This window comes from Fundulus heteroclitus, chromosome 17, assembly GCF_011125445.2.
Source record: "Fundulus heteroclitus isolate FHET01 chromosome 17, MU-UCD_Fhet_4.1, whole genome shotgun sequence".
NCBI lineage: Eukaryota > Metazoa > Chordata > Actinopteri > Cyprinodontiformes > Fundulidae > Fundulus > Fundulus heteroclitus.
Genome location: NC_046377.1, coordinates 23,708,541 through 23,721,932, shown reverse-complemented (window position 1 = coordinate 23,721,932; position 13,392 = coordinate 23,708,541). Strand labels below are relative to the sequence as shown.

Here is a 13,392-nt window from a genome sequence, read left to right as displayed (position 1 = left end):
TATCTAGGTAGATGCCCCTGGACTGAAGCTGCCTATTGGAGACTGAAGCTGCCTATTGGAGCTGACGTTTTAGCGCGGCTGCCATCTTGGATGGGTCTCTAACCTGACCCCAGTGCATTTATCTGTATTGATGAAGCTGTTTGCCCAACTAAAATAAATCATAACTCCTTGAATTTTTACCTGATTTTCTCACGGCTTGATTTGATACAAACGGCAGAGATGTGGTAATGATACATGTTTTCATATTGAAATATGTTGTTTAAACAATGTAGTTCATAAATGTATTGTCTTTAACAGACAGACATATCGCATATTAATGTATAAATACGTGATTTTATACTGAAATACATTGTATGCTATTTAACAAAGACAGATGTGTTATGGCACATTATTCAATATGTAAATAAATGCGTGCTTCATGTTGAAATACTGTTTTATGCTCTTATACAAAGAGACAAGTGATATTACATATTGATAAATGTATAAATTAATATATTGTACATTTTAATAAGGACAAAGTTGGATTGTTCATTTAAATTTATTTCACTCTCTCTCACATATGTACAATCCTGAGCCTTCTCTACATACCAACAATAATTTCTTCATATCTTTGCGTGCAGTGCATGTACACATGCATACACAGTTTTTTTTAAAGGGCTGGAAAAGCATTCTTTAAATCTTCCAGGTCATTCCAGTGTCTTGTGCCCTGCTTACAACTGGTGCTGCAGCTTAAGACCCTTGAAAAATAACGATTTTGCACAGCTTCTTGCATGTGCTGACACTCTGTAATTAACGCGGCTACGTGAGTCAGGCTTAATTTGTGTAATACAGTGATAAAAACATAAAAAGCATAAAACCATGGTCCATCTATTGGGTTGCTCCATTTTTCTCACAAAGTAAAACTCATCTTCAGTCCAGAATGATGATCTGCACCCCTTGCTCTACTTATAACAGTTGTTATCCCCGGTTATTGCAACCGTAAAATGCAAAAAAAAATCCGGTCAAAGTTGCTCCCTCTGCGTTTACTCCCGTCGCCTCCTGTGCCAGCCTAATGTAGGAGAGACCCATCCAATATGGCGGCGACGTGTTGGAGTACTTCCTGTTTGGTGTACCTAAGTTGCCCCCTGGTGGGTGGACTGATTTTTATTCACTCAGCTTATGTTTTATTTAGACTAATTTATTTTCATTAATTGAACTTTAACCAAAAAATTATTTATTGCAAACTTTTACTCACAGAATCATTATTTCTATTTTTCTTTTACATTTTCCCTGATTAATGATACACTTTTTGCTGTGGATTATTTGCTTTACACACTTAGTGTGTAAATTACACACTTGTATCTAATTATTTCAAACTTATAAACTTTTCAAACGAATTACAAACAAATAAACCTCCAGTCAGCTGTTTGATGGTCATCTGGGAGGTTTCAAAATAAAATCCGGCGTTATGCAGGAGCTTTTATTGTGAAAAGTCCGACCCGGATGCCCCGCAGCCCTGCCCGGTATATGAGTGGCAGTGTGTCTTCGTGCTTCTTCTCAGTTCTCGGGCTCTGCGGACGGATCAAGATGTCGGACCCCTGCTCCTTCTCCTCCAGCTCCACCTGTGTCACCAAACACCTGAACCTGCTGCTGCACGTGGACTTCGACAGGCACGTGATCAGAGGGAAGGTGCAGCTCACCGTGGAGGCGCTGGAGGACCGCTTCTCTGTTCTGGTAACATGCATGGGCAAAGTGCTCCGGTACCGACCCGGTCCGGGAGATCGGGCAGCTTCACTGGGTTGCGGATAAAAACTGAGATATTTTGCATGGAGTCTGGTCTGTGGGCAGACTTAGAAACATGCAGCTCAGGTGGATCAGGTCAGATTTCTGTCCGGTTCTGGTCCTGCAGCTGAACGCGTACGGGTCCAGCTGAGATGGTGAAGCCTCTTATTCCTGTAGAGGGTCCACTAGAATTCGGCCCATGCAGGCTACATAAAACATTTATACATTTTAAGGAATAAAACTTGAACATTGCTGCATTGGAAGGCGTTAAATTGTTCAGCCAGGTGGATGTTGGACTTTGTGCTGCAGCTTGATCTGAGCTGACTGATCAAACTTGGATCTCTGATTAAGTTTGGATCCTGATCAACCAGCAGCTTTCACTTTTAAAACTTTTTAGTGCAAGCAAATGCACTAAATATGTGCACATCTGTATTTGTGTGCATACTTTAACATTTGTGTATTCCTCTTAAGATAGTTGTTTGCTGTTTCTGCTGCTCTTGTTTTGCGCTGTTCACTTTCTGTCGTGACAATCTAAATTTTCCACTAGTGGGACTAATGAAGGATTATCTTATGTAATCAGCGTTAGAAAGTGAAGAATGCCTCTATAATGCAACACAGAGGTTTTAAATGCCTGGTCTCTGAATCATTCACGCTTCCAGTTCACCGGGAATCCCTGGAGCGTGTAGTCAGCAGGGCAGGTGTTTTCACCTGAGCACGTCCGATTTCATTCCTCAGACGTGCTCCAGTGAAATCAGCGTGAAATCTGAGTTGCAATGTCTCAGAGAACGGCGCTCCAGCGTGGAACATGAAGCTCCTCAGTAACCGTTTCCTCCGTACCTGATGAGTGTTGAGGGTCAGATGAGCTGATAAAGCTCAGCAGATTTTAACGAAGTGAATCAAATCTGCAGCAATATGTGGACTTTGACCTGGTTGGACTGGTTTCCACATCGGTGACTTCTATCAGCGGGTGTGGTCTTTTATCTCGTTAAGACTCGTTGATGGAATCCGGTTCTTTTCTGCTGCAGACTTTGGACACCAGAGATCTGGACATCAAGTCGGTGTCGGTCAACCAGCAGCCGGTACGCTTCGCTCTGGGCTCCAAACACAGCTTCAAGGGGACCCCGCTGAACATCACCCTGCCCTTTGACCTGTCCAGGTGAGCTCATAAATAATTTGTTGCCTTTTTTTTTGTCTTTAAATGTAAAACTTCTAATATTTATGTCTGTATGGACCAATCAGAGGCCAGCAGGTGATCGTGGAGGTGGCCTATGAGACGTCCCCGTCTGCGTCGGCTCTGCAGTGGCTCACACCTGAGCAGACTGCTGGGAAGAAACAGTCGTACCTGTTCAGCCAGTGCCAGGTGATTTACCTGTCAGACCATAATGAGGGTTTAACGAAGGAATGCATAAAAATCTGCAGTTTTTTTTAAAAAAGGGGAAATGAGCAAAAAACGAAGGTTGGGCCACACAGGTGGGTGATGACAGAGGTTCTGCTTCCAGCTTGAGTTGTTGAGACACGGCTTTGGGGAAACTCACATTTCTTCAGCGTTGATCAACCAGCTGTTTGCTCCAGGCGTACTGGCTCCAAACATGTCTGAACAGACATGCAAACGCACGATCTCAGTTCTCCAGGTCATGCCGACAGCAAACGGGCTTAAAGCGAAGGCAACTGGAGTTTACTTTGATAAAGTTGCTCGTTTTTCCTTGGAGGAAAACACAAAGTGGCGTATGGCACAAACCCTGAGCTGTGCCCTGCTCTCTGTCTGACAGGCTCATCACTGCAGGAGCATGGTTCCCTGTCAGGACACCCCGTCCATCAAACACACCTACTACGCTCAGGTAACCCGCGCACACGCTCACCTGTCGCCGTGCGAGGCATTTCCATTCCATACACCTCCTGAAAGCTGCACCCGTGACCCAGCTGCGTCTCTGGACCCGTCTCTCAGGTGTCTGTCCCCAAGGACCTGGTGGCGGTGATGAGCGCCGTGAGGGACGGACAGGAAGTGGATCCCCAGGACGGCGGTCGCATCATCTACAGGTTCAGGCAGCCGGTAGGCGACACTGTTTTGTTCACCGTCCCTCCTGGGTTCAGGTGTACACGGGTTTGCTAAAGTATTCACACCCCTTGGCATTTTCTCACAAGAAAACCTCACGTTGTCTCACTGGGATTTTATGTGGCAGAGCAGAACTATGAGGGAAGGAAAAGCAAGGCAAGGCAAATTTATTTATATAGCACAATTCAGTACAAAGACGATGCAAAGTGCTTTACATGATTAAAATATAGCAAAATAAAACTGAATAAAAGCAAGTAGGAATAAAATGTAGATAGAAAAAAAGAACAAAAAAGTGGCGATTCAGTTAACTAGAATCAGTCGTAGTTTTAAAAATATTTCACAAATGAAATTTCAGTTACGGTCTCGACTTTGACTAGGCCGTTCTAACCCATGAATCCTCTTTGAATGTTCTTAATGTTCACAAAAAAACAAAGTGTAGAAATTCTTCTTTACAGGCCTGGAATGATGGGTTTGTGGGACAAGGAGACAAAAAACAGTTTTAGTTTATTGATCGGCTGCTTTTCACCAGTTCAAGCCGGTGACTTGTAACTATTTAAAGGAGATTATTGATCATCTTGAGTCCTCTGGTTCCCCCACCAAGGTTTTTTTTTAACTTTAATCTTGCTTTTCCAAACGATTAGAAACATACTATCATGCAGCCTTTGATTAAAAAACCGAGTCTAGATCCAACTGTATTGTCAGATTTTAGGCCAAGCTGCCGTTTCTTTCAAAAATGTTGGAGGAAATGTTCGATATACAGTTTTTGTTTTTTTATAGCACCCAACATTCCTAAGGTTTTACGTCACAGCACACTATCTGCTCTGGTTTTAATGACACTATTTTAGCAACTGGCCCCAGAGATTGCGTGATCCTGGTGTTATTGGATTTAACCGCTGCATTTGACACCATTGATCACAGCATTTTAATTTCTCGCTTGAAGCGCTTCAATATTTAAGGAACTTCCCTTGACTAGTTCAGGTCCTACCTGACCCCAAGGACTTTCTCTGTCAGCTTAGGTGATTTTAAATATTCTGCTTCCCTGTCCTGCGGGGTCCCACAGGGCCCAGTTATTGGGCCTTTGGGGTTTTTTTCATCATACCTCCTTCCCCTGGGCTCTATTTTCAGGAAGCAGCCGTGCCTCTATGTCTGTGCTGAAGACTGCCAGGTCTGTGTTCCCCTGAAACATCAGGGAACCTACTCTGCACACTCACCGTCTGTCTTTTTGGCATTAAAATTAAAGAAGTTAGGAGTCATCCAGGCTCTTACTTCCTCAAGACACTCAAAGCTTTTGTTTTTTCTAACCCAGGGGTCTCCAGTGGGTCTGCAACTGTAGCGCTTGGCCCTAAAACCCATTATCACCAGTTATGGGGTAAAAAAGGACACTGATTTTTAATCTTGACAGTTGATAAAAACTGAACAGATCTGCCTGAGACGACTATCAAAGGTGAAACATCTTCTCTTAAAGCAGGACTTTGAAACCGTAACCCATGCTTTTATCACAACACGCCTCTATTACTGTAACTCTCTGTATCGTGGTGTCTCTCAGACATCCCTGCCTCGTCTGCAGCTGCTGCAGAACGCTGCCGCCCGCCTTTTGACCGGTACACGAAAGAGGGAGCACATAACTCCTGATATAGCCTCGGTGCACAGTTTAGGGTTCATTTTTAGACTTTTGTATTTGTTTTTAAATCTCTAAACGGTCTGGCCCCGCCTCTCTGAGCTGCTGCTGCTGCATCGTCCTTCCCGCTCACTCGGATCAGGTGAGCTGTCAGCTGACCTATTTCATTCGTTTTATTCAAGCTACTCATTACATATCTGGTCAGCTGTGCTGTTTTTAGAGCATACATAAACACACACAAAATATATTAAGTGCTTCTAAATAAAGCCTCAGGCCTCCTGCAGCCTCTAATGGGTCCAGGATTGTCCTGATTTAGCTCCATCCATCTTCCCATCACCTCAGACCTGCTTCCCACAGCATGATGCTGCCACCGCCATGTTTTACCCTGAGAATGGTGCATTCTGGGTGACGGTCGGTGTCCGTTTACCTCCACACAGAGTTGCTTAAATTGACCAAAGTTGGATTTGGTTCAGATGAGACTGAAATCCCAGCGAGACACAGAGAGAATGGACCGTGACACGTTTAAGGGGTGTGAATACTTTTCCAGAACTCTGTAAATCACCTTTTTTTTTTTTCTGTGACCTCTGACCTCAGGTGGCCATGCCCTCCTACCTGATCGCCATTGTGGTCGGCGCCCTGGAGAGCAGGTAGAGTCTTTCTCCTCCGTTGGATGCTCGGATCACTCTACCTGTGCAGGTAACGGCATCTCGTTTCTGATTGGCTAACAGGGAAATCGGACCCAGGTCCAGAGTCTGGTCCGAGAAGGAGTTTGTGGACAAAGCGGCGTTTGAGTTCTCTGAGGTAGGCGACCGTGGCAGCCGCCGGTCTCGTGCTCGGCGTCCTGCAGACACGGACAGCAGGTCTACTGCACGGCTCGGTTCTAATTGACTCACCTGTGCTGGTTTCCACCTGTCCATCAGACCGAGACCATGCTGAAGACCGCCGAGGACCTGGCCGGGCCGTATGTCTGGGGTCAGTACGACATTCTGGTTCTGCCTCCTTCCTTCCCGTACGGCGGCATGGAGAACCCCTGCCTCACCTTCGCCACGCCCACTCTGCTGGTAAGCCTGAACGCTCGGCTCACCTGGCGCAGCGTCATGTGACCGTCCTGCTGATCGGCTGTTTCCTGTGTCTCTCCTCAGGCTGGAGATAGATCCCTGTCCGGAGTGAGTACCACACCTGAGTCACATGACCCCCCCACACCTGTTTAACCACCCAGTTAGTCCCTCGTCTCCGATAGAAGGCGACGACGTCACCCACAGCGACTATTAGCGACACGCGGCTGCAGGGATCTGGGAAAACAAGGATTTGGTGCACCGGTTTGAAGTCATGCTGGATTTTCTGTGATCCAGTGCAGAATTATGCATAAGGGGGTCAGAATTATGCATGCATGCATTTATCTAGTGGTTCTAAAGGGTTCTGGAGTGGGTGAAGCAGGATTACATGGAAGTTCTGTTCCAGGAACCAGTTTTAAAGGTTCTGAGACGAAGACAGGTCAGAAATCATCCAGACGGTCGTGGTGTATCGCCGTAGATCACAGGAAGTCCAGAATATATTCAACCCGGTGCGCCTCGTCTCTAAAATCATGATGGATAGATTAGGGCTGGGCGATAAATCGATTTAATCGATTAATTAGAATTTAAAATTCTTTAAGATTTCATTTTTGGAAAATCTGGATTTTATTTTGCCAATACACTCATTGGGTTTCCATGAAGAGAACAGCATGTGATGCTGAATATAAGTTTAGGCAAATATATTGTCAAAATATTGTTAAGTAGAAACTTTTTTTACCATAATACGAGGTACTTCATTTACTTTACTTTTTTTTTTTTTTTAACTTAGTTTGAAGTTCACAAGTGCAGTGAAGCCTGTTTTTAGCTCAATGTGTAAAACCACTAGCAGCAAATGTTTTGTTATATTTTCATTGTTTATAATGGCACGGCTGCCATCTTGTTTCACAGCTTGTTTTTAGTTGCACTTTGAATTCAGGTCAACTCCCTGACGAAACGCTTGACATAAAAAGCAAGGTTTTTAAATAATTTCTTTAATTTCTTTTTATGAAACAAAAAGGAAGAAAAAAAATCGATCAATCGGAGATTTACTTTTTAATCCATATCGCCCAGCCCTAAGATAGATAGATAGATAGATAGATAGCTTTATTTGTCATTTTGTGTGCGTACAGAACGACATTTCGTTTGCATAAAGCTTGAAAAATCACAGATTGCACTAATTTTCAGGATAAAGATGCAGCAGCGATTTATGTAAACAATTAAAATGTAAAACAATGTAAACAATGCAAGGGAAATGGACAGTGTGCTGTTCACGTATCCAGGAGAGTATTATTAGAACCGTGTAATATACGAATGTGGTACAGAGTCCTTCATCAGTTTAGCAGCATGAAGCGTATGTGTAACTGTGCAGAGTGTAGTGTCCATTTTGGGTTTCATCATGGCTGATGTTTGTTGCATCATGTTTCCTCTCTGGGAACAGAACCTTTCAGCCTCAGCGGGCCCGCGGTTCTCCGTCAGGGTCTGGCCTTAACGGGGCCGGTTCATGTCTGTGTGTTCCTCAGGTGATCGCTCATGAGATCTCCCACAGCTGGACCGGGAACCTGGTGACCAACAGGACCTGGGAACACTTCTGGTAGGCCAACGCCAAACGTGTTCTGACCCAGTCGGGGTGAGCTTGGTGCTCAGGTGCGTTCTCCTCCCTCAGGCTGAACGAGGGTCACACGGTCTACCTGGAGAGGATGATCGGCAGGTGCATGGAGGGGGAGCAGTTCAGGCAGTTTAAAGCCATGGGCGGCTGGAAGGACCTGCAGGACTCGGTAAGAACCGGACCCCTGCTCATCTGCATCCAGATGTGTGTCCTCTCACCGCTCTCCTCACCTGTGTCTCTCAGGTGAACACCTTTGGAGCCAACAACCCTCTGACTAACCTGGTCCCCAGCCTGCAGGACGTCGACCCTGATGATGCCTTCTCCTCTGTGCCCTACGAGAAGGGCTTCGCTCTGCTCTACCACCTGGAGGAGCTGCTGGGAGGGCCAGGTAACACCTGGAGACGCACCTCAGTGCACACACACACACCTGGTTCTGGTCCAGTGCTGATGGACCCGTCGGTTTGTCTCCTTCAGAAGTGTTCATGGGCTTTGTGAAGTCGTACATCCAGCGATTCGCCTACGGCAGCGTCACCAGCGACGACTGGAAGAACTACCTGTTCACCTACTTTAAAGACAAGGTAAGAGCACACCTGGACGCCGCCAGGTGGGGACTGACCCAGGTGTTAATGGGTGGAGAGACTGACCCAGGGGTCCGTTCTTCGTACGTCGCTAACTCGGTTAGCAGGATTTCATTGTTGACGATTTGGATCGTTTGGTTCTTCAAAACTCATCCTGGACTTGTTGTCATAGCAACATGTGCGCCAGCTTAAACCTGCTCTGGAGCAGGCTTATTTCATGTAAACAGGATTAGATCACGGCTGTATAAGCGGAGGAGATGGGAAGTCTGTCGTAGCCATGTCCATTTTTACGACTGCAACCTGTTGCGGACGGAAGGTGCAAGAATAATTTGCAGAGTTTTTTTAATTAATCGCTTATTGCGCAATAGACAGGATCCTTTAGTGCAGCGCGACAGTAGAGAGATTTTCTTGGTGGCTGTTATAAACAGACAAACACATCATTTAACAGTGGCTTTTAAAGAGGAAAAAGTGGTGTTGGAGCCATAAATAGAAAATATTTAAGTTATTTGTATGATAGTTTGCTTTTTATTTTTATCATATTCAGTAAGAAGATTTGTTCAGGCCATTTTATTGTGAAGTTTAGTTTTACTTTGAAAGGCTTGCTTCCTGTCGAGCTGTATGTTGTATTAGAAAAAACTATAGATGGATTATCTAGACACGGAGCAATACAGTTTTACCGTGTAAACTGTGGATGACTTGGAAAAGGAAGGTTTTAATTTTTTATGGATAAATTTTTTTTTTTGTTAAAATTCCCAGTTTGCACGTGTCCTTTACTTCCCGTATCTAAGGAATGACACTGAAATTTGGATCTCTTGACATAACAAGTGCCTTTTTTAAAATAAAGTATAATAATTAAAGGCTACCATTTTGTAGAATATTCTTGTATTTCACTTTTACTTGTTCCCATGTTCTAGTGGGTCCCATGGAGGCTCTGATATAAAAGAACAAAGTAAATATGAAATTATTAAAATGCTAAAATTCATACTGTAGAAAGTGATAGAAACATCTACCATGGACATATTTACGCATTAATTTGTCTGCTGCTTTTTGCCAGCCCTCTCTCCTGGCTTTAACAGATTTTTAGGTGTTTTAATTAATGACTCAAATTCAGCATAACCTTCCATTAAAAGCTCTTGTTCTGCTGGGAGAAAAACTGTGAGTGTTCTTTGCTGAACAGCCAATAGCAGCGCTGCTGATCAATGTTTCTACTATCGATACATTTCTCCTTTTAAACAAACGCATGAACGCGCAGTTATCTCAGATAACTCAATCCAGCCATACTAATCATAAACAGGTGTGTTGGAAGAACCCAATTAGCCGGATCATGATTAGCCGGATGAAATCATCTTGGATGTGTCATTTGATCTCGGATGTTTTAAGCAACGTACGAAGAACGGACCCCTGGTGTTGTCGGGTGAGGAACTGCTTGAGAAGCTCAGGTGAGCCCACCTGGGACCCACCTGGAGCTTACAGGTGTGAGGCTGACTGGTGCTTCCGTGGGCAGAACATCTGGATGCAGATGGGTTTCTAAGGTGTGTACGCTGTTGTCCTCCAGGTGGACGTCCTGAACAAGGTGGACTGGAACGCCTGGATGTTCACTCCTGGGATGCCTCCCGTCAAACCTCAGTAAGTGGATCTTGTGAGACGTGCATCGTGTCTCTGAGTCCACCTTTCACCCTGATCCGTTGGTTCTGATTGGTTCCAGGTACGACACCACCCTGGCCGACGCCTGCATCGCTCTGAGTCAGCGGTGGCTGAAGGTCAGAGCTGCTCCTCGTCTGGATCCGCTGACTCTAGACGTGCCAGACTCAGACGTTTGTCCTCTGTCCCCCCTCAGGCAAAGCAGCAGGACCTGAACGGCTTCAGTGAGTCTGAGGTGAAGACGCTGTCGTCCCACCAGCTCATAGAGTTCCTGTCGCTGCTGCTCCAGGAGGTAAAGCCGGACATGTTGTCAGAATCCAGCCCTCAGTCCTCCTCCCTCCTCTGATCCCCGGTTTGCTCCTCAGGAACCGCTCCCGCTGACTCATGTGAAGAAGATGCAGGAGCTCTACAACCTCAACGCCTCCACCAACGCAGAGATCCGCTTCAGGTGAGATGCACGCGCTGGGTTTGACATAAGCCCCTCCTCCTTCCTGGTGAGGCTTCCTCCTGATTGGCTGCGGCGTCTGCAGGTGGCTGCGGCTGTGCGTTCGCTCCAAGTGGGAGGAGGCGGTTCCTCTGGCGCTGAAGATGGCCACCGAGCAGGGCAGGATGAAGTTCACCCGCCCGCTCTTCAGGTAGCTGGACGGAACCCGGAGTTCTTGGCGTTTCGTCAGGCCAAGGGTCGCTCACCTGTGTTGCACCTTTCTGTCGCACCTGTAGGGAGGTTTTCAGCTTTGACAAGTACCGGGACGAAGCCGTGCGAGTGTTCGTCGCCCACCGAGCCGCGATGCACCCGGTCACCTCCGGACTGGTGGGCAAGGACCTGAAGGTGGACGCCAGTCGCTGAGAGCGGGGACCAGAACCGGTCTTACTCAGCAGTATTAAACAGAACCAGAGAGACGTGAGGCCGCGGTCTCGGCTGGTGTCGGGTTTGAAATGTCTGACCGGAGCGAGTTTTTATAAAGAGATCAACTCTGAGAGGAACCCGGAGTCGTGTCGTTTGTTATGAATCCACTACAGCTAGGTCCGGTTTGTGCTCCTGCTGGGTTCTGTGGGGTTTCTGTGCAGAACTTCTCATTCCTATCGGTTTTATCTGCTAGTTCAGGGGTCTGCAACCTGTGGCTCTTTACACCTTCAGCTTTGGCGCCTAAAAACTTAGACCAAAAATGCAGGGGGAAGAATTTGGTCAACGTTTCTAAATGTAAAGGTAATTTAAAATTGCTAGCTTTATTTAGGATGCATTTAGTTCTGCAATATGTGTAACATTTCCAGAAAGAAACTAATGGTGTATAGAATGTTTTACTATAACTAATTGCAGTATCTTTTTGTGAATAAGTTGCAAATGACTTGCTTTTTCATCATTTTGATGCCACTTGATATAAAAATCAAATGTCCAGTTGAAGCAACCAAATTTGTTTAACTGGACCAAAGGAAAAAATGGCTCTTTAGATTGTAAAGGTTGCTGGCCACTGGGCTGGACCAACACAACGCAGCGCATAACGCTGAGGTGGAAGGAAAGTAATGCATGATTCATTTTTTTTATATTATTAGAGGAAATAATTGTAAAAATTACATCATAAAAGGATTAAACATGGTTAAACTATTTTATAACTAGTTCAAAACTGCTGCCAACTATGACCTGGGTCCTTCGTTTCTAACGAGGCGGACTGACCCAGACTCATCAGACTCTGATGTTCTGGATCTTCTCTGCTTCAGGTGGGACTCTTTGACCTACATGTCACTTTCCACGCAGAAGTTGGGATCTATTAAAAATATAAAAGAACGTGAGGGGAAAACCTCTCTGAACCTGACAGACGTTCATTTAGCAGACTAGGAAGTTGACGACGCAGGTGGTGAGGTGGTGATTTGCAGTCAAACTGCATCATGATTCCTCTCAGATGTTCAATTTCACTCCACATCAAACTTTGATCATCAGCATTCAGAACTGCTGTTATTTATGCTTGAGCTGGTGAGCCATAACTATACACAAAGATCTTTTAAATCAATAAAAGATGCCCAAAAGTCAACTTAAATCTTAAATAAGCCAGCCCAAGATTTTATCAGGGTTTTCTAGCATCATCTTCCTCTTCTAGGTGATCACCAGGGTGGCGTGTTCCACATATTAACTGATTATTTTGACAAGGTGTGAGGAAATCACTTTAATGTCTGTAAATTTAAATGCACTCGTGTAATGCTGCTTGGACACAGCTGGAATACCTTAAAGATTGGAGAATTAGGCGGAAACGTGATTTTAGAGATCGATGACGACTGGTTAACATGCTGATTTAGACTCCAAGCGTTGCATTTTGCTCTAAGCTACAGGGGACCGTGGCTTTATACCCCAGATGCTGAGTCTTGCTCTCCAGACCCCAGAGAAAAGAGGCGGTGGCATCCTACTTGAAACAGAAATGTCACTTTTTAGCAAGTTATTTTATTGTGGACAACATCTGTGTGTTTACCTCTGATTTAAATATTTATTAAACTCTAGTTATTTCTAATTAGTGAATTATTTTTCTGCCATTTCACCATGAAAAATAAACCAAACCCATCGGCTGACCCAGTTTAATCCCCATTAACAGTCATGAGGTGCTTTGCATGGACCATTTCTGGTTGAATCTGGGCGTGTAGAGGTCAGAACCTAAAGAAGAACCTGGTACCAGACCTTCAGGTACAGCTGTGATCTATGAAGGAAAATCACTGCTTGAGTGCATCCGCATAGTTTTATAAATCAGAATTTCCTTTTTCTTGCCATACGTACACTTTTTTAGTTTGGATTCTACACAGTGTTTTAGAAATTAGACCCCTGGATCTGACTTTAAATCTCTCCTGTCTTACTTTAAGCTCAAATTAATCTGTTGAACCTTGATGCTTGCATGATTTTTCACATTTGAACCACATTATGAACATCATCAGACTCGGATGTTCTGCAGCTTCTCTGCTTCAGGTGGTACTCTGTCTTTATTATAAACTGAACAGAGTCAAGATGGACAGAGAAAAAACTCATCATCCCACAATGTTCAAGGATCCTCATGCTGCATTCCTTGGAAAACAAAACCAGGACATGGGAATGGTGTAAACCAGAG

The 13,392-nt window shown here is 44.9% G+C and overlaps 1 protein-coding gene across 1 annotated transcript; it reads left to right on the top strand.

The window, feature by feature from the left end:
- The first annotated feature begins 1,472 nt into the window (after window positions 1-1,472).
- On the top strand, window positions 1,473-11,293 carry lta4h (leukotriene A4 hydrolase). The gene is made up of 19 exons (XM_036149101.1): window positions 1,473-1,713; window positions 2,787-2,917; window positions 3,001-3,121; window positions 3,531-3,599; window positions 3,707-3,811; window positions 6,027-6,079; window positions 6,161-6,233; window positions 6,353-6,493; window positions 6,575-6,598; window positions 8,005-8,075; window positions 8,148-8,259; window positions 8,334-8,478; window positions 8,565-8,668; window positions 10,224-10,294; window positions 10,374-10,428; window positions 10,506-10,601; window positions 10,675-10,757; window positions 10,840-10,944; window positions 11,030-11,293. Exons 1-19 carry the CDS (start codon window positions 1,483-1,485, stop codon window positions 11,154-11,156), a joined length of 1,917 nt encoding a protein of 638 aa, XP_036004994.1. The 5' UTR covers window positions 1,473-1,482; the 3' UTR covers window positions 11,157-11,293.
- Window positions 11,294-13,392: the final 2,099 nt, after the last annotated feature.